We start from the raw sequence: 21,401 nt of genomic DNA, 5'->3' as shown, positions 1-21,401 counted from the left end.
TTTTGGGAGCGTGGACTCTGGAATGTTTCCAAAACAAGGGCATCAGAGCCATTAGATGTGACCAGACCAAGGCCCTTTTCCTCTTGCGCCGAAGATCCTGGGACACCATCAGCACATTTGTATCTACCGGAGCCACTTTTTCCAGACATCCTTCCTTTCGTCTTCTGCTTTGACTTGAGGTAACCATGAGAATGATCTTTGTTTTTCTCTGTTATGGTGTCTTTATTGCACTCTGTAAAGACAGCTTCCCTTTCATTATTTGCCTGGTTTTGGCCACTGTTAATATAAAATGAGCACATTTGACTGGCACACTGCTCTACAAGGCTGGCGATGCTGATGTCACTCCCAAGTCTGCAAGTGCTAACGGGAGATGGAAGAAGACCCCCTGTTACTGACTGAGAACACTGCTGGCTTGCACATCTCCAAACCTCTGAAGTCTTAATGTGCTCTATGAGTGATATGCAGGAAGAACACAGATACAGCTCTTTAGCACCTTGTTTCAATGAATTCCTGCAAGTCTCACAAAGAGATTGTCTATTGATGGCTAGAACAAATACAGAACTTGTGCCAGAAGCAGGGGATTGTAGCATTGGAGACTGCAAATTTTTGCAGGGAGTTGAAGGAGAATCAATATTAAATATTCTGAAGCACAGCCCACTTGTTGGGGTTCTTGGTTGACTTACTATTTGGTTGTTATAGCTTGGTGTGATGACATGTGACTCAATATTGTTAGTTTCTGAAGGAAGGATCCCATCTTGTTGGGAAGAATGCACATGTCTGGAATAAAATTCATCTTCCTTACTGTTCATAGTTACTGCAGCTTCCACACTAGGCACTTTTTTTACATATGTTTTCTGATCTCTGCCTTTTAAACGTGCATCTTCTACGTCTTCACTGTCGACCTGCCGAAACGTAGACTCCTTCACTGTCTTTTGCTTCAACCAGTTGACAATACCCATAGCCAGAGAGATCTCTGTATCACACAGCTTAAGTAGGCAGTCCTTCCCAACCCAGTTACTCTGCAGAAGTTCCTGGCTAATGAAGTCCATTGCCAAGGGGGGAGCTAAATTCTCCTCTGCTCCAACATGAAAACTGTACATGGACAACGGGTGATCCGTGGACTGACCAATTATGCTCTGTGTCAGGTCCATTTCATCGTCAAAGATGGGCGTCACTTCTGCCTCACTAGGATCGTAAAACAGTTCATAAAGAGCATCTCCACTGTAAGTGTCCCTTGGGAACTTGCTGGAGTGAATAGGGGTAAGAGACCTTTTGCTGTCCTCAAGGCCGGGGGAGACATAATCACAGTAGCCCTCATCACTGGTGCTCTCTTGGTTTTCACTTTTTGGTGTCACCCTGTCAGACTTCAGCTCCATCAACTGTGATTCCACAAGTTCAGCTGATGAAGAAGAAAGGTTTTCTGAGGGTATACTGGCACTGTTCGCAGAGGGTGTTGTGTCTACAGGTGAAGTGTGTACAGTTGCATCAGTCTCAGTTCTTGAGTTTGTATCAGAGAGAATGATTTTGCTTAAACTTTCCCACATCCCAAAAATGTCTATCACCTCAGAGTAAGTCGGTGAGGCCAGCTGTTCTTTACCTCCCTGGAATGTTGCCATGGTAGGGCTTTTCTTCCAAGGGTCATAGGCATCTTTAATAGGATCATTTTTATAAGTACTCTCCAGAGATGTGAGATGTTCTTCATCTGCAAATATTTCTCCACAGCCAGCTTGGGAACCAAAACTTTTAAGGGAAGCAGCATCCTCACAAACACTAGCACAACAATCACTAGAAGTGTCAGACAGATGTTCATTAAATTCTCGAGGGGTTCTGTGCCTTGGAGACATTCTATCTCTGTGCCTTAAGGGCTTTTTTGTCCGTTTTGGTACCGAAGTTTTTTCATCAGGTCCTCGACATGGCGTACGGGGTGACACAGCCTTTTCATGCTTGTGCTTCTTTATCCCAAACAAGTCTTTAATGGCCTTCCGGGGTTTTCTGAGCGATATTCGTTTCTTTGGAATGGATTTAGCAATGGAGGGTACAAAGGGCACTTGAGGTGTTAGGTTGCGGTAGTCAATAATGTCCCTGCTGCAGCCAGATGCACTGCGATTCTCCTGCAGCAACTTACTGACTCCAAATTCAGAGAAGCTGGCACTGCTTACAAGCCTACAATGACTGACCGCTGTGGGGGTCCTATCACTATCTCGACGTCCCAGGCTGAGCCCATCACGCATCCCCATTCCCATTACACAATCATGGGTCCTGCTCTTCTTAACAGACTTACAGTACTGGGCCCAGCCATCTGACAAGGTATCACTGAGACCTGGAGAAGGAATGTCTAGGTTCTTAGACAAAGAGGGAGAGTCTAGATGTTCATTACTATTGTCTCCAGTCTCTGGGGTGCCTGGATGGCTTTGCTCTCCACTGTAGTCGGTAGTGTCATACTCCAAATCCATTTTCTGGTTTGAGGTTCCCCTTGGAGAGTGTTTTGGGCTTTTGGAAGGTTCCATATTGGCAGGTTACATGTCCATCTAAATTAACACAACATGGCAAAAATTAGATTAAGGGTTAAAGCATACCCTATGTATATGCCAAACTGAAAACTTACGGTGTACAATGATTGCTTTACCTTCCTTCAGGACACCATGAGGTAATCTGAAAGAATCACAGAAAAGAAATATAAACATAAGTACGCATGTAACTTTAACAATATACCTCTTGAGTTTACAAGTGGTATCGCATGATATATGCATACATGCAGAAATGAATTCTAAGAGACTTAATATTATAGTAATATTTATATTAAAACTGAGACAACTATTAACAAAATGAGATCTTTGCATAAAACCGCCAGATGGATGCAAACCGCCTGACCAGCATAATTATTTCGATGTATTATTTCAAGTCAATTACCCTGTAACTGATATCCAAGTGATATCCCGCAAACTGGGCTAATTAATAATACATAACTGTCTGCAACGTAAATGGCTGATGGAGGCAATGTGGAAATGTATATTCTGGCTAATAACGTTTGTGTGCACTGGGGGGGAAATAAACAGCCAAATAGGCCAAAATAATTCCACCTGCAAATACACCTAAGATTTATGCGTAAAAACATCTCTTCGCTGAGCTGATGGCGGTTAGGTAACATAGTGAACAAACTGATTGAGAGGCTGAGCTTACGGAGAAAGAACCCATATTTTCGATGAAACGCAAAATTACACATTTAAAAGCAAACAAAATAGCACGAGCAAAGCACTTCTGATATTTATATTAATTTTCTTAATTAATTTTACGCTATCTGTGCTCTGTGAATCGGGTCTGACTTGGTGTCGCGACACAGAAAGCCATACAGTCTGTACATTCAATTCTAGAATAATTTCAGCATTTCATAGTTATTAAACTGACATGACATACCTGCGTTACTGAAAAGGCGAAGAAAAACTGTCAACCGCTCATGAGAGAGTCCCGGAGTGTATTACGGTGAGATGGACAGGATGCTCTACGGCGCTGTTCACTCGCTTGGCAGTTACAGACGGTACGCCAGTACACTGAAATGTTCGAAATCATTGCGCGCCACGATGTTCAAGAACCAACACGCTACACTTGATGTTAAAATGTAAACTATAAAGAGTGTGTAAAATGTCAAACCTGAACAATGACTCGCGAGGCTTGCGCGTTAATAGCAACATATGCAATTTTATAAGCATGGCATGTGAGCCAGTAATGCCCCGACACTAGAGGAAGGGCTGTAGTACCAAATGTACTACAACTGTACATTTCTATATATATATCATAGACTTCAAGTTGAGTGTCGTCAAAATAACAGCATAGCCTAAAAATATACAGCATATATATCCGGGAAAAGGTGACAGAGTCGAAATTCGCATATAGGTCATAACGAGAGCTAGATGAACGGTAACCCAAATAAATAAATAAATATTCTGAATTGAATATTCTGTTTAGATTAACTGTGCTGCGCTATAGATTGTTTATTCTGCCCCACAAAACCCTTTCAAAAAAGAAACAGTATAAATGTGAACACAACAGTTTTAATGTGTGAAACTGTACGAAGAATTTCCAGATATTTTAACAACTTGAACAGACATATAATTACATGAGAAATTATATTTCTCCAAAAACATTTCCCGCAAGCAAAAGCACAAGCAAACAAATGGAACAGCATGTTTTCACAGCATAACCAAAGTCATCACAAATAGGGACCCCAGCCAAGATACATCTGGCAGAGGAGGTTGTCATCTGTGGCTTCTTGGATGAGGTAGTGCACATGGCCCTCAATGGACAAGGGCAAACCCACCACCTTATTCCTGTTCTTGATCACTCCCTGCAGTCTCTGCTCAATGTCCAGAACATGAGTCTTTGCCTAGAAGGAACAGAAATAAGGTAATAGTCTGGCAAAAAGTATACTGCATCTCAAGAAATAATCTTGAGAAAAATGCTAAGTTTAAAACATTTAAATCTGATATCACTGACTGTAAAAGTTGCAAAGCAACAGAACAGCAGCCAACTGTGCTCCCATTTATTTACAGTTCAAAACCAAAGCTAAATATAGTGCTGTACTCATTAGATTAAGACAGCACTGTCTATGCTTAATGGAGAAAAAATGAAGTAGGATTGGGCAATAAACAATATTACATACTGTTGATCAGAGCTTTGCAATATCACTGATAACAAATTTCACCATTGAGAGGTGAGGGCGTGTATATGGGTAGTATGTTTCCAAATAAGTCACATTTTTTTCATGTTTGTATAACTGTTTGATGTGCTCAGGGTAATTTCCATGCAAGTCCTCATTCATTTCAATACACTATTTAAAAATGTGGGTAATTGCAACAGATGGAAAGTTCAAATGATGTACCTTCTCATTGAGAATCTCTCCAGACTCGTTAGCATGTGTCTTAGAGGGGCCTTTTGTAGGTTTACTCCATTCCACTAATGGATCGTGAAGGAATGTCTTCAAAACACTGAAAATGAAAATAAGTACATAGAATACTCTTTAACAGAATTATACAGAACAAAAACTCTATAAAATATACTTAGGTGTACTCACAAACTACAAAATACAACATCAGTGTGTAAAGCATCCGCTGTGTTAAGCATCTAAACAAATCCTGTGTATTTCTGTATGTGACTGTGTTTAAGTTCACAACTGGATGTTGTCTTAATTTGTAAAGCGCTGACCTCATAAGTGGTTCCCTCTGGTCCCTCATGAGGCGGAGCGTAACCTCACAGGCCTGCCTGAACAGGCCCTCTGTCCCCATGGGTCCCATGGCATGAACCATATTCTGCGTCAGTCGAAATGGGACCACTTCTGGAACGTCAAACGTCTCCCCCTAAAGCCCACCCGGACAAGTCAGCTGTTTTTCATTTGTTTAATTTAACAAGTGACAGTGAAATGAAAGTTCATTGCAAATTTCAGTTTAAGAACAAACACGGTTCTAACACGGTTCTAATGCTCACTTTGTTGAAGAGGCAGTTGAAATCAACATGAACGCATTCTCCAGTCAGAGAGTCAAACAGAATGTTCTCTCCATGGCGATCGCCAAGGCCCAGGATGTAGCCCACCATGGACATAACAGCTGTTGATCGGCAGTAAGCAGACCTGCTGTTGTACCTGTAATCAACAACTTCTCTGCCTTAATACAGACACAGGATTAACCAAGCTATAAAAGTACAGGTTTGAGTTAAATTTTCTTCCTTCTCTTTTCTTCTTCAGTCACTGTGAAGTATTTACTTTAAAGTCACATGCTTTAAAAACAATCGTAAATTTCTGAGCAAAACTTAAGAACGTGTTTCTCATAATATTTATTGTACCAAGAGGTTGGATCAGGGAATGTCCTCAAGAACCATTCATAAAAGACTGGAGGATGTCTGGCACAAAGCACTTCCTTGTGCATCTTCAGTTTTTCCTGAAACGATGCTGTTTTTGGCAAAATAAACTTCCGCAGCTCCTTCCCAGACAGATAGAGCCCTGATATAAAGAAAAAAGATTTTATGAGGGGAAAATATTTATGGCTGAGCAGTGACGACACAAATGAATGGTTGTAATAACCTAGAATAACCATTCTTACTGAGTAACAATCCAAAACAGGCTCTCAGCTGGACCTAACTGGTCTTTCAACAGGACCTAATTCCTTTATAGCTTTAATGCTACTTAGCTAAAACTGTTGAAAGGTAGAGCGACATACCCTTCTCCTTGTAGAGCTTGGTGAGAATGTGGCGAAGTCCAGCCGTGTTGTTCACCCACTCAATGATACCGCATTCCTCATTCAGTGGAATGACTGCGTAGGTCCTGATGTGTAGCTCCCTGCGTCTGGACTCTGCATCTTTCCGTAGGCACTACGAGACAAAGCACCAGGGCTTTCAATAGATCATCGAGAATGGAAGACACAAGCCTGAGACTTCCTTCTGTGCAGGTTTTCTAAATCATTGCAGAAAATAGTAATATAATCTACTGACAGCACAGCAGAAACACCTAAAGACATTAAAGCACAGGAGCTGCAGTTCATCCTACAGGCCTGAGTACCTTGTTAATGAGGCAGTTAAATTCCATCAACCTGCAGTCTTTTCTGAGGTCATCTTTGGGCTTACACATCATGGTATAGAACTTTCCATCAGAGCCCTTCAGTGAGATCTTCTTAGGCTTCTGCAGAGAGGCCAAGATCTCCACCTATAATAGTCACAATAAATACCCCTTTTACCAACACGCACAACTTCTGTAAGTCACATTATATAGAACTGGAAAGAAACAAAGTATCCTGAAGTATTGTGAAGATACAAAGACTTACAGTGTCATCAAAGCCTGCCAGGTAGGCCCAGTGTCCAGGGAAGGCATCATGATCGGGGTTTGCCCCCCCAGTGGAGGGCAGGGTAGGAATAAGGACAGACTGTAGTGGGATTAGGATCTGACTGAAGGTTGGCTCCTCCACCAGCCGCTTCAGCATCTTAAAATGTACACCCATGCTCAGAGTGGTGCTACTCCCATCCACCTACACAACAGAGACAAAGCTCCATCGAAACAGTCTCAACTACATTTCCCATTATTCCAATACCCACTGCCACAATATATCGACCAAACGTCTCAGTTCCTGGAACAGCAGAGGTAGGATTTTGTATAAGTATGATGTATATGCAAAAAAACATATGTCTACATCTGAGGTGATAGTGTCTGGTACCGGTTTGTTGCAGAGTTCTAGAAGCTTGTCAGTCAGTCTGTTGGCATCTCCAATGAACTTTCCAAGAGATCCTTTCATACTGACGGCTTTTTTCAGGATCTCCTTACATCTGTTCATACGAGTGGGATACGAGGACTGGGAAAGAAAGCATAAAAAAGGGAACACAGATCAACACACTGATAAATTACTGAGTAAAATGGACAATATAACATATTAATTTGCCACCTGCTTCAGCCAAATAAAACTGAACAAATTGATTTAGAAATTATGTCTTCAATACAGTCCAAAGAGGCATTAATATTTTATAAATGTTCATCTCTTTATCACAGGGCATTTATCTGACCTTGGATACAGCTGTCATCATCCACATGGCTTGCTGTGGGTAAGCCAGGAAAACTTTGGCTATAATCTCCTGCAGCACAGCAAAGACCTCATCGTTGGAATGGCAGATGCGGGAGATGAGCTGGGAGAAGGCGGTGAGGTACTGGTAAGGCGACAAGTTTCTCGTGTGTTCGCTGATCACAGCGTTGATTTTGGTCAACTCAGAACGTATCTGCCCAGAGCGTCCAGCTAGCACACACACACAGTAACATTTACTATTACAGATATTCATCAGATATGTATGGATATTTCGTAACCGATGAATATTGAGAAATATTTCATCAAAGGAAATATAATTTTGTTAGACACACTCTGTGGCGTTCATTCCATCAGTGATACCTTTGTCGTGCTCGTGAACTTTGGCCCCATAGTCGAGCCATAATGACAGCATCCTAGGCATAGCCTGATAGATATACTGATTACCAAACTGTAAGGCTCTGAAAAAAAAAGAGATGAGAATTCACTTAGCTTTTATGATAGAGAACAGAAAGACAAGACTGATGTAATATATGCTTTGGCAGACGTTTTCACTATTTGCAATGTGCTTACAGACTACCACTTCTGTAATATGAATTTACAAAAAACATTTCGAAAAAATGTTTCTCACATGCATGGACAGATGTTTTTTCAAAAATGAAAAAAAAAGGGGTTCATCTTACTTTCCAAAGAAAGTCACAATGTAGCGAATGAAGTTGCCCTGCTTTTCCAGTTTGTTGTCATTGATCATTGGCATACTATGATATAGCTTGTCATAGTATTTAGCCAGGTAAAAGTTCCCATCCTCCCATTCTGGTAACAGAGTGATAACATCCTACACAAGAAAACAGAAAAAAAAAAAAACAAAATGCATCAGAGACTTGTTAAATCATTTAAAACCTGGTTATTACAGCTTTAAAACCGTCAAACTGATCAACTATCAAAGTCAGATACCTTATATGTTTTCATAATGGCATTGCTCTCAAAGTTGGCCGTCTCCTCCATGAGCCTGCCGACCAGCAGCAGGGCCTTGCCTTTCACCTGAATCCTCTTGGGGTCAACGAGAGGTTGTTCCTCAGGAAAACACTGCTGTACCCCTTTTTGCAGGACAATCAGGGCTTGGTGCACATCTCCCTGTCAAGACACACACTCTTTCGTGAGTTCTTATGCTAATCCAGTCATCCAAATTACCGAATCTAAAACTCGCCAGATAGGAAGGGCTTCCCGACGGAGTCGCTGTACCTTGGACCAGAGCCACTTGGCTTTCTCCACAAACAGTTCAGACAGGTGGGAGTTCTCCACATTCAGCAGGGCGTTGAAGGCAGTCTGGTGATGGCCGGCTCTCCTGGCGACACGGGTGCTCTGGAGCCAGCAGTCACCCACCTGTTCCTCACACGAGGATCTGTCAAATGACCTTACAGTCAATTCTACAACTTCACGGAGCAACGCAGTAGTTAAGTTCCTACAGGCTGTCCTGCGTCTCTATTTTTAGCATTGTTTCTTGTTTGCTGTATAAGACATTACACTGGAAACGGGTCCTATACAATAACGAAGAAATTAAAAACATTTTACTGAGACTTTAAAAAAAAAAAAATCCCCACAGAAAGTTGTAATAAAATTATTTTTGAGAATTCATACATGCTTTGGCTCCCTTGTCATGATACAACGTAAAACAAATGGATGAAATACCGTTTGCTGAGGTTGAGGAGGGCACGGCGAAGAGCCAGGATTGGCTCTTTGGCCCTAAAAGAGTTTTGGGTCATGAGTAAGCGAGCATCCCAGTTGAGCATAAGTTCAGGTTCCTTCGAACATCCATCTGTTTTTCCTGCAGCCTCCCTCTGCAGTTCAGCAAAAGCACGCTCCAGTTCACACAGCATGTGAAGCCTGAAAAATATCAACAGAGAGCAGCGGGTGTCATTTCTCTACAGTTGACATTTCTTTTGAGTTCTTCTGACTCCAAAGTTTTCCCAAATAACGGAAAACGCGCCAATCTGTGTCTAGACTGTTTACATACCTAATGATGTATTCGTAACCTCTCTGGTAGGTTCCGCATTCAAAGCTGGCAGCTGCTAGCGGGACTACCTGCTCTTTCCTGGCAATCTTCAGTTTTTCATAAAACATTTCCGAATCTCGTTTCTTGGCAGCCAATAACATTTGGCCTTGCCTCACTCCCCAAGTGCTGGACTTCCGATCTGAACAAGTCAAGCAAACACCAGACATTTGCTACTATTTGGCCCCATATTTTCACCCGGTATTCAGATAAAACGTGGGTAGTTTTTATATAACTCACTTATGTCAATAAAAACACAATTTTTTTTTTTTTTTTACCAGAGGCCAGATAATCTTCCACCAAGTCCCACTTTGACAGTTTCCAAGCTGCTTCAACCCTGTACGTGTTTAGGTCAGACTTCCACCGAGGCCTTAAACATAAGACAACTAAAAATTATTTCTGCACAGGAGAAATACAATAATGGCCACAAATGTCTTGAAAAATGACATTGTTCTCATTCCGCCACCTGTTTGCTAGGACTCCATTGACCTGGGTAATGACTGTGGAGAGTTGCCCAAGGCCCAGCATAGAGTTCATTACCCCATGATAATGGGCAATCTGTAAACAGAGAGGGAAAAGAAGACATGAACAGATTCACTTTCCACGTTATTGTCAAAACATCCATTTATACACACACTCTATGACCACTTAACTGCAGAAACAAGACATTCATTCACTGCCAACTGTCAAAACATTACAAAGCAAAGAACAATAGGAGGCTGCTGCATAATTAGGAGAGCTTGTCATCACTCAGCTCAAACAGTCAGTTTAAAAAAATTAAACGTATGTCTAAATAATACTATTTCTTTTAAATATCACCCATACAGTTGGAGTTCTTACAGCCACTAAGCTAAAAAATCGTAGTAAAAACTTATTTACATTAACCAGGCACAGTGTTGGATTCCTGTTTCTGGAAGATTTCATTTTTAGTACATTCTTTAAAACTCTCATGTCTGTCAAAACACTGTGCTGTGAGAGAGAGGGAGAGCGAGAGAGAACTTAAACGGGGTGACCCAAGAGCGCGAGCGCTGACCTGATCTGATTCCAGCTGGATGGCTCGGTCATAGCAGGCGGTGGACTCCCGCAGCAGGCCGATGCTCTCGTGCTCCAGGATCTGCTCTCTGAGGGAGGGCTCCTCCTTCCTCAGCGCGTTCACTCCTCTCACCCCATCTGGCTCATGCATGGCTGCATACAGGGTCTGGACCGGAACAAACAAAAAAAAACCAACGGCCAAACCCAGTTCCGCAAATCAGGTCAATACTGAACTCCTCCAAAAAAAAAACAGAGTGAAGACAGATATTCACATTCTTTCCATGCTCTGTATACTTAGAGCTACTCTTCAAATTAGCTCAACTGAAGTATGAACTGATTTTGGTCTCAGATCTGATTGAATGAGAAATATGCAGATACTCAGTGAGGGTATTACAGGGTTGACACCACTGAAGGATTTCTCTCCCCTAGGTGTCAGTAAAGCTCTTAACCTGTAGGAAAGTGAGGTGATCCTGAATGTTCTGCTTCTTCTCCAGGATGAAGGACTCAAAGTGCATGACAGCGCGCGTGTAGGCTCTGGAGCGGAACGAGGCCTTGGCCAGGACGTCCTGGGGGATGCTGTTTAGAAAGGACGTCACACTCTGATACTCACTGTTCTCCGCACCTGAAATACACAAGAGGACAAATATCACAAGCGTCCACTGGAGAAAATTTTCCAAAAACCCTACTAGAAAAAAAAAAAAACTAACTATAACAATATATTCCAACGACAGTAGCTAGTCCGTTAAGTTTTGTGAGAGGCCACGCAGCTCACCGCTGCTCTGGGCTTGTGGCTGCTCTTTGGCCGTCCTGCTTGTGCTCCCCTTGGCTGAGCTGAGGCTCTGGAGCTTGTGTCGGGCCCACTGCGTCAGGTGGTCCAGCATGGAGAAGACGGTCTGAGTGCTGAGCTGGCTCAGGCTGGAGGCATTCTCCTGCAGACGGGCTAACCGAGGATCACCCTCCTTCAGCACAGCCATGATCTCATCAGTCACCTATAACACACAAAGAGAGGGAAACAGAGGGCAACTCAATGAATGTGTGAATGAACCAATGAATTTATCCTGTGGTTTTTTTTTTTTAGAGAAGATCCAAAACATTTACTGAGAAGATTCTTTCTCTTTCTGTTTACTCAACCGCTCCAGATGGACCTCCCAACATCACGTGTTACGTTACTTTTAATTTGCTGTAGCCTGAATGATGACATCAACACGGTCTGTTATATTTTCAATTCTGTATTGCTATTACAGACTATGTTTATTTAATAGGAGTTATTGCACACACATGTTATTCTCTCTGAGTTTTTTCTTTTCTTTTTCAGACACACTGAGCCATACAGGAGAGTTCATACCTCTTGTTGCTCAGACTTAGAGCATCCCAACAGCACATAGACCAGGATGTGAGGCAGGAGGTAGATGGTCACTTTATAGTCATGCTTAATGATGAAACTGCAGCAGTTGAAGACTTTGCTAGCCAGCTCGTGTCTGACCTGAAACACAATTCGAATGTTCAAGACAGTTACCAGCCAAATAAATCGACTTCAACCGACTCGTCAGTCTGCATAAACTTAAGCATGTCTTTGGTTGGTTGGTATACTTAAGAAACAGAAACACAGCAGTGGAAGTGTCGATGGATCACCTCAGTGGTGTAACTCACTTTACTGATAAGATAGCCCGCCCATGCTGCAGACCAGTCCGAGAACTTGCTTCCCCGGCTACTGAGGTATATGGGCTTTTTCAGTTTAGACCAGTTGACCACCTTCTGTGAGCTCTTATACCTGAGAGTTAAAACATGTCACAGATTTAGACAGGCGTTTAGTGCAAGGGAATTCATCCATGGTCTGCTTAGCAGACCTACCTGCTGTTAAGATGGGGTTCCAGGATCTCTTGAACCTGCTCAGGGAACCTCCTCCACAGCCTGCGGCCAGGCGAGTCCGTCCGGCCCTCACGGCACTCAAATATGGACAGAAGCTCCTGAAATGTACACCCATAGCAAACAATATTTACAAATATGTCACTTGGATATGAAATTTAAGAGACTAAAAAGCCCAGTAAAACACTCCAATAAAATTCCAGGTCCCATGGTCAATGGTAGCAAAAGGTCACAAAGGTATACATCATTGCTCATCACACCACTCCACATGGCAGGCACGGGGGGGAAGTGTTAAATTGAAGGGGAATTTCTTTACATTCTCTTACCTGCATGGCATAGGCTGCAGCATCCTGTGCCCTGACGTTATCAGCATAGGCCAAGAAGGTTCTAGTCAGTTCTGTCAGCAGCTCATAAGCAAAGTTTGGATCGTCTATTCCACTCTATACAAAAAACAGGGAGGAGAAAAAATAGCAGATATCCATCTGAATGTTATTTGGACAATGTCTTCAAAGATTTAAACCTGCAGTAGCATGCGGGTCAAAGATTTATGTGTTCTTATACAGAAGTCAACTACCATTTCAAATTTGTGCAAAAAAAAAAAACAAAACACTTAATGCATTTTTTTTTTTAAAGTGTAGCCCTTTTAATTTTGGCCATAAACATTTTTAGTCAAGAGCCAACATCTCGTTTCAAAGAGAGGCTCTCACCACAAATGTGGAGCCTTTTCCCTCTGTGTCAGCAGTGGCCAGGTCCAGACGGCCGGGGTCAATGGCACCCAGTTCACCCAGGCACTCCCCACACAGCAGCCGGGCCTCAGGGTTAACATCCTGACAGCCCCTCAGCAGCACCGTCACCAGCTGAGATATCACAGGCTCTACCATCTCACTGTCCAGCACATGTTTCAACAGCCTCTCCTGCAGGGCACACAGGAGGATCGCATTTTAACTGGGATACTGGATAAACAAACCGCACCAGATAACTGTAGGTTTCAGCTCTCCAGGTTTGGTCAAATGGGGTATTTAGTACAAATATCCATTAAGAAATATAGGAATACTTGTATGAGATTGAGGCTAGTCACGATGTTGACGCTGTATGAAGCACTATAAGGAAAAATATAATAAAGAACACTATAGTTGCTTGGCCCTGAGTTACTCTATAAACAGAAAGATCATTTGTGTGTGTGTGTGTGTGTTTGTATACTGAAGTGGGTGACCTGGTTTTTGTACATCATCTCTTTCAGGCTGGTAAGAGCATGGATTCGCACATCCATGTTTTCATGCTGGATAGCTCGCATAGAGAGCTGCAGTGCTGTCTGCAGATCTGTGCTCTTAGAGGTTTGCTGTGAAGGAAGAACAATCATCATTATTAACATCATCATCATCATAGCCAATTAATCTTCCCTCAGGGAAAATTGCTCAGGCAAAACCAGAAAGCAACAGACCGTAAATGCAAGTTCCAATAAAAATAATCTATGTAATTCCCTCATGAAAAGTTTGAATAAAAATGTTTTTAGACATGGTTATTTAGTTACAAAGAGCACACAGTACTTTTCTGTAGTCTTGAAGGATCTTGTGAATGTCCTTTAACTCTGGGTGATCGGGAAGGAAGTAAACTTCATGAAGAAAATCTTGGACTTCCTCTCTGGAATGAAAAAAAAAAAAATACACAAAGTCAACTATACCCAGCAATAAAAGCTGTCGACACAGATGCAGTAAATATCCCCTAAATGACTGATCTACTGCAGAAATTGAAGGTCCATTAATAACGGGAATCAATTATCAAACATCTATCACTAAAAAAAAAAACAATTATTGCAGCACATGAGGTCTGAGACACATACCTGTTCTCCACAATGAGGAAGTGTATGATGGAGGCTGTCTCTTTAGGTTGGATGGAGATAAGAGGCAGTAAGGCCACAATCACATGACTAAGGAGTGGTCCCAAATAGGCTGGGTCCAAGCAACGTACAAAACAATCCCAGGTCCTGAGAAAGGATAAAAAAAAAAACTTATTACACAAGTTACGATAGCTGCCTTTACTCTATATCGAATGTCTCTATGTCGTTCAACTCATCGCTCAACCATTAAGTCTCTGAAGACCTGTAACTATTCAAGGTCTCTAAACTCCACAAGCCTCTTGTGAAGCGTATAAACAAGAGACCAAGTGTTTGTAATCTGAATACGCAGGTAACTGACTGGCAGCAGAGATCTGGGAAGTCATCCTTGCATCTCAGGCCTGTTCTTAGTGTGGTCATCATCTTCACACGTACAGAGCTAATGTGTTTGGGACCCATCAGCTTCATAAGAGCCATCAGACTGTTCAAAGCCTGGTAGAAAGAGAACAGCATTAGAAACATTTTCTTTTCCTGGCTACTACAGCCATAACACACATCAGAGATGAAAAAAAAAAAAAAAACAGAATTCAATTTTGCCCGTCACACCTCTATGGTTAATCACCTACCAGTTTCTTCTTGTCCTTTTCTCCAGCGCTGGAGCTAAGTAACTGCATGTTGAAGAAGGCCAGGATACCCAAGAGTTTTGGCTGCAGATAATCTGCCTAGAGGGCAGAGACACAGTGAGCAGCACAAAATAATTAACAATGACTCCTATTAGCATGCCATGGTAAACAACAGTCTAAGAAAGTCCAAACTGAGTAACCTAAGCAACCAACAACAAGGACTGCCCTGTCTTTTAACAAATGTCTGAGAGGGCAGGAATAGCCATACCATGCATTCTGGAGTGGTGATATCCCGTGGGCCTTGGTAAGGGTCATCACTGGAGGCAAAGGAGGCTAAAATGGACAGACCATTAAACACCTGCTGATAGTGCTCACCCAGACGAAGGAGAAGTTCGTTGTGAAGGCCTTGGAAGTCTTGCCTTAGCAGACTGCCCAACTCAAGCTCTGTCTCATTCTTAAAACGACAGAACAAAATAATTACATCACATTTCCCTAACAGTAAAGAACCAAGCAGGAATGAATTCAAAGTATATTATGCTAGTGTCTCTCAGGGACGCACCTTTAGGTAATGGAAAGCCCTCTCCAATTCTTCTTTGGTGCAAGAACACACCAGGTGAGAGAAGATGTATTTGAAGTTGCTGATGAGGATTTCTCTGCGGTTCACGTTGAGCTGTTTGGCGATGGTGCGGATGAGAGCTGAGGCTGTGGAGCTGGCCTTGGCTGCTAGATAGGGTAGGAGGACCTGCAAGGTGCGCTACACAGACACAGGCAGGAAAGTATGATCCCATGAAACCCACTTAACAATGCTAAATCTGAAAAACAACATAAACATAAACATGCAGAATATAATAAATGGAATATAAGAAGCATTCTTGACATTTGTATGTAGATGTTTGTAGATGATTGGAGCGTTAAAGACCAAGGCCGCAGCAGTCTGAGTGTCTTACGTTGAGGAACCTGTTGAGGTCTGGGAAATCAAACACATGAGCCACTTGAGAGAGGATGTCCAAAGCCAGCTCCCTCTGACGGGCCACCTCCTCCTGCAGGGCCTCACTGCTTTGGTCAGGGGTACTGCACAGAGCTGTCATGTGACGGGAGTGTAAAGCCTCCACCAGGAACTGAACACACAAGCAATCAGGTTAATGTGCATTTGAACAAGGGGAGGAAGGACTGACAGTGATGACTTCCAAGAATGAGTGAGAATCTCTGCTATATTTTATATAATGCATGCATGAACTGCCGAGAGGACAACAAGCTAACGATCAGTCCGTGCGCAGATCCTGTCCACTGCCTCTTAAGCTGAAACTAACCAATCAGAAACGGACAAGGCTTAGTGCAGAGGCCCACTGACCTGGCAGACAGGGTTTCTGTACTGGTTGAAGAAAGACTGCAGTTTCAGATCTCTGGAGAGGGCCAGAGCCTGGATCTCAGTGTAGGCCACCACCGACACCTGAGTGGATTTAGAGAGCAAGCAGTGCAGGAGACGCAGCAGTGCAAAAGACACCAGGTTCCCCTTGGCCACTCTGACAAATACCAAAAAAAAAAAACCCACTCAAACCCAGGACAAATGTTGTCTTTCTCAACAAAGAGACGTATAACATAAATAACATAAAGTTGTTACTAGAATCAAATTGTGTAGAAAGAGTACGAATCTTTACCTCCCAATCTCTCCTGTAGTAAATATTAGTGTGTTTTTGAGATCATTGTTTCTTGTGATCTTTGCATTAGTGTAGGCCTCCTTCATTCTGGAAACAAGAAGCTGATGCGCAAGAACAAACGTACAAGTCATTAGAAAGGCACTCCCTTACATATACTGTTTGAAACAAAATGTCATTTCATGCATGTTATATATTTAACTGTCAGTGAACACACTTCTTTCAGAAAGCCTTCGCAGTTCCAAGACTCCAGCATGTTCTTGATGTTTTTGCTGAAGAGCATGCGCACTTCTTGGTCTGGATCTTCTATGAGGTTGATTAAGGCGCTGATCATGGCTTTAGTGTCTGGGTCACCGTTAGTAAGGTCCACGTGATTACACAAGTGATGAATGTTCTCTATGAAAGCTGGTGGACAGGAGTATATTAGCATGTTTATTAGCATGTTTACAGGCTGAAGTTCATCCCATTTAACCTAGACATTTAGTTCTGAATGTTTCTGTGAACTAAGTACGACAATCTAAGCTGTTTAAAAGCCAGCTCTCTGGGACGTCCTGACCTTTTTTGACCATGCTGCTCTCCGCAGGTTTGAGAAGCATGAGAAAGGGGGTGAGAATGGAGGCTCCGATGGTGGTGGCCTGGCCTGAGTGTGCATTACCCAAACTGACACTCTCACAGAGGAACGCAGGAAAAGGGACGACCGGCTCCGGGAGCTGTATCTGGGAGCCCTCCGACAGACAGCAGACCAGGCTCCCTGTAATGCCAGCAAGCTCCACTTTGACCTGAACAGAACTGTCCTGGAGCCTGTTCCTGTTCACATAAACAGATGTGGAAGTTCAATGAATATGGGGGAGTACACACTGACCCAAATTGTCATTTACATCAATGTTTCACAGTAAAACTGGATGGACTCTAATTCAGAGCCCCTTAAACACTAAATCTTAGCTGAATGTTACATGTCAAGTTACACTACGAGTAACAGCGTAAGGTGACTTACAGCAGGACCTCATGTATAAGGCTAAAGGACTTGGCTCCGAGGTGATGGAGAAGGAGTGGAAATGCCTTCACTGCGCTGGCTCGCACAGCCTCAGCCTTACTCTGCAAGGCCCAGCGAAACACCGCGGAGCGCCAGTCGGCACACGCGCGCTTCGGCAACAGGGACAGCAGAAACACACAGCGAGCCTGTATCTGTGGAGCTGTCACAAAAACGACAAAGGATCCAACAGCCAGAGTGAGAGTTACAAATTACCCCCAGTATCTGATATGAAAATGATTACACATTAACTCTATCACACGACAGAGTAGCTTTGCATGAAATATGAGACATTATTGCTGGTTGCAGTGCTTACAGTACGCAGGAGCTAGTTTCTGGGACAGTCCTGTCAGAGTTGATGAGAAGGAAGCTGTCTGATAAACTGAATGGGAGGAGTGTTCAACCACCCATGGAACTGACAGCAAGGCACAAACTGTCTTATGGAGGCTGGCATTACCCTGAGTGTGGACTACACATAAAAAGAAATGAGGACAGATTGAAGTCAACAAACAGTTAACAAATTCTAAACTAACACTGTCCACAGTTCAGATCCATAATGTTCAATTAATCTGTTAATAAAGAAAAATGCTTAAGAACTTCAAATACTACAAGTGACTACAACAGACAAAGTGGACTTCATATATTATTCTGCTGATGTTAAGTGGTCAACAAGTACTGTTAAAAAAAAAAAGCATATCAAAGAGAAAACTTAATAAAAAAAAATCAAAGTAAACTGAAATAATCCTCACTATTCATGTAGAGGATGCCGTCAAGAATTTTCACAGCACTCTCTACCAGTTGCTCCAGGTCGTCCTCATTAGATGCGCTGGCCAGCACAGTGCGGCAACTCTCCACCACCTGAACAAGAGTCCTGCTGTGGAGCCATACGAGCTGGGCTCCATCTGTGGAGTCTGGAGCCTTAACTTCACCCAGAGTCGCTCTGCTACCACCGTAGGTTTCCACATATTATGAGACATTAGTGATATAACTCAGCCATGTCTGTGTAGTGAAAAACTGATCTTCAGGTGAGAGAATGCTCAGAGACACGTCTTTACCTGTGTTGCTCAGGGAGGTCATGCATGGAGCAGAGCGCAGTCAGATGGAGAATGACAGCTAGTCCTTCCGCAGCACACACACATTGGGAGGTGGTCTCATCCTTGAACTGAACCAGGAGTTCCTCTAACCTTTCCTCCACTGCAGCCCAGACCTCACTCATACGGCTCACATTCATCTGGCTGATGAAGAATAGGAGCAATGCATGAAATTCGTTAAGGTTACAGAAGTACTTGAGCCTAATATTGACCTTTCTTTTGAGGGATTTGAAGATTATTGTTTTCTAATCATTAACTGTGGAAAAGAGTGATTTTACTTAGAATAAATACTAAGGACAATGAGGAGTCCACGTACGTAGGCTTTGTTTCAGCCGAAGTGCCGGACAGGGATTGGGGATCTATGTTTCGCCTTTTGGCTGCAGGCTCACACTCATCGCTGCTGTCAGTGGAGTAAGAGACACTGCCCTGCATGTCTTGGAGAATGGTCAGGCGTTCTGTCTTTAAGGTAGTGTACAGATATCCCTCCACACACTAAACAGATTTAAAAAAAAAAACATTCCTAGTATTCTCAGCTTCAAATAAATAGAAACAGCCGTTTAAAATCAATCGTGTCACACATTTAAAATCTACCGTGCAAAACCATCCAAAAATTACTCAAACAATATAGAACACAGCACGTCTCACCTTCTGAGTTCTCTTAGTCCCAACAGTCTTAATAAGAGTTTTGCAAATGCTTGTGACTCTTTCCTTTCGGATCTGCACTGCAGATTCATAACCTGGTGGTACAAACTCCAAGATGAACCGAAAAATTTCCCAAAGGGTGGTTGTCACCTCCTCTACTTGCAATGCCTCCAGAGCTCCACTGACCACTAATCTCTCCAGCTTCTCCATAAGCATGTTCAGATGGACTCTCTCAAACCTCTGATGTATGCCTCTTTCTAAAGAAAAAACACTCCGGGACAGCCTCTGGAACTGTTTCCCATAAACAACGAGCTTTGACTGCTCAGAAGAAGTGAGGGAATCCAGGAGTTGCAAATAAGCAGAGAAAAAGGCTTGTGAGTGTTCCTCAGGGAATCTTCCCAATATCACAATCTCAGTCAACAGCTTCAGTGAAACTGTTTTAAGTTTGGGATTTCCATGGGCCAAAAGAGAACAACAAGTCTCCCAAATGATACCGACTTCCCTTGGGAAGAATATACCCTGGACGATATCTATAAGGATCGTCAAAGCAGTGGCCTCCAGTGACTCTACAGAGGCTATACTGACAAGCTGAAGGGTGGTGGGAGTGAGGTAAGCGGCAGTAGTTGAAGGAGTGACACAGAATCTCTCCACCAACACAGGCCACTGTGATGACAGGCTTCCATTTGTACTTAGGGTCTGTCTGATGCCCACAGTCACCAAATCCTGTGTCAGGCATATGAGTTCTTTAGCCAGTGAACCAAATATAACTGAACCCTTAGCTCGGAAAAGATGGAGCAAGGAACAGATGACTTTGGCAATCTTCTCATGGAGGCTGTCGCATTCTGGTGTGGCAGCTATCCGTAGTAGTCGGACAATGATCCATTTACTGAAGTCTGTATTTCAGAAGGAGAAATCGAATAGTTAAAAATATCATTCCTACTTTTTCATGTTAAGAACAATGTAACTATCAAATACTCTTACAAAAGTGAAATTTCAAAAGAAACCACAAAATACTCACCAGTGCAGCCCTGTTCCACGTCTCTGAAATGTTCGGACTGACAGGCAGGATTAATGAACATTAACGATGAGGATTTTATAATATGCTGGACGAAATCCAGAAGCATAACGCAAGTCGGTTCAGAATTCGTCCTCTTGCTCAACTCCAAAGCAACTGAGATGAAAGTAAAATCAGTGGCGGGCAATGTTTACTGCATACGAATCTTAAGGATGTCGTGGGAAATCTAAATAAACAACAGGTTTAGCATCGTGCTATTGCAGCGCTGCTTTAATACTTACCAACGCCAGCGTCTGTCAACATTCGGTCAATGAACTGACATAAAATCTGACGGGGTTTCTGCACAGCCTGATTGTAATCTGCTGTACTTGCACTGAAAACGGAATGTATATAAATTACTTACATAAATATGCGTATGATAAATTGCTTTGTTGGGTGAATTATTCTCTTTGCCTTAGGACTTGCCAACGATACTTTTGATAAAACAGTTTATTGTTACTTTTGTGTGAGTTGAGCATCCTTAAATTACCTTGCTAGCTCCTGCAAAGCAGGTATCATAGCTGACATCTCTAATCCTTGCTCCATATTTGAGACTCGGAATCTGTTAGTGTTCAATAAACATATCTGTGGTCTTGAACGCCAGACTATTGTATTAGATATAAACTATTAGTGAACTTCATCTCCTGTCTTAAATCTGAGAGGAATAGCATGTCCGTCCGATACCGCTCCTTTTCGGCGTGAACTACGGGAACCGCACAGAGACAAAATACTCGCTAGCTGAGGTATTTCTGACAACACGATCTTTTCTAAACGACTGAAAAGCGCGTGGCGAAGATTACTGTACACTGTAACTGACCCTCATTCTCATTTGAATTCACGTGAACTAATAACCATAAGAAAAAACAGAAAGTTCCTTTTGTCCGCCATTACAAACTTGACCAATGTCAATCAGCAAAGTAATAGTTAAAGAAAGTAATAATATTGTGTTGTACCTCTGTATAGAATCTCTTTTT

At 42.6% G+C, this 21,401-nt stretch overlaps 1 protein-coding gene across 1 annotated transcript; it reads right to left on the bottom strand.

Annotated features, from left to right (window-relative positions):
* Positions 1–4,105: 4,105 nt before the first annotated feature.
* On the bottom strand, positions 4,106–20,973 carry atr (ATR checkpoint kinase). Its single transcript, XM_030773411.1, is given in 47 exon segments — positions 4,106–4,381; positions 4,877–4,982; positions 5,200–5,351; positions 5,479–5,632; positions 5,833–5,989; positions 6,207–6,357; positions 6,545–6,688; positions 6,807–7,007; positions 7,194–7,328; positions 7,537–7,763; positions 7,914–8,011; positions 8,234–8,385; positions 8,505–8,684; positions 8,793–8,952; positions 9,240–9,434; positions 9,565–9,742; positions 9,879–9,970; positions 10,067–10,158; positions 10,634–10,798; positions 11,082–11,254; positions 11,405–11,621; positions 11,978–12,115; positions 12,283–12,403; positions 12,484–12,599; positions 12,825–12,938; positions 13,206–13,412; positions 13,712–13,837; positions 14,046–14,139; positions 14,339–14,482; positions 14,694–14,824; positions 14,959–15,054; positions 15,224–15,409; positions 15,515–15,709; positions 15,903–16,073; positions 16,307–16,478; positions 16,614–16,714; positions 16,828–17,015; positions 17,167–17,417; positions 17,605–17,803; positions 17,957–18,109; positions 18,390–18,542; positions 18,688–18,875; positions 19,048–19,223; positions 19,377–20,266; positions 20,392–20,544; positions 20,670–20,761; positions 20,918–20,973. Coding segments are annotated over 47 exon segments (7,914 nt in total). The 3' UTR covers positions 4,106–4,207.
* Between the last annotated feature and the right edge of the window lie 428 nt (positions 20,974–21,401).

The sequence above is a fragment of the Chanos chanos genome, chromosome 5 (genome assembly GCF_902362185.1).
Source record: "Chanos chanos chromosome 5, fChaCha1.1, whole genome shotgun sequence".
Taxonomy (NCBI): domain Eukaryota; kingdom Metazoa; phylum Chordata; class Actinopteri; order Gonorynchiformes; family Chanidae; genus Chanos; species Chanos chanos.
This window is presented reverse-complemented; position numbering and strand designations above follow the sequence as displayed.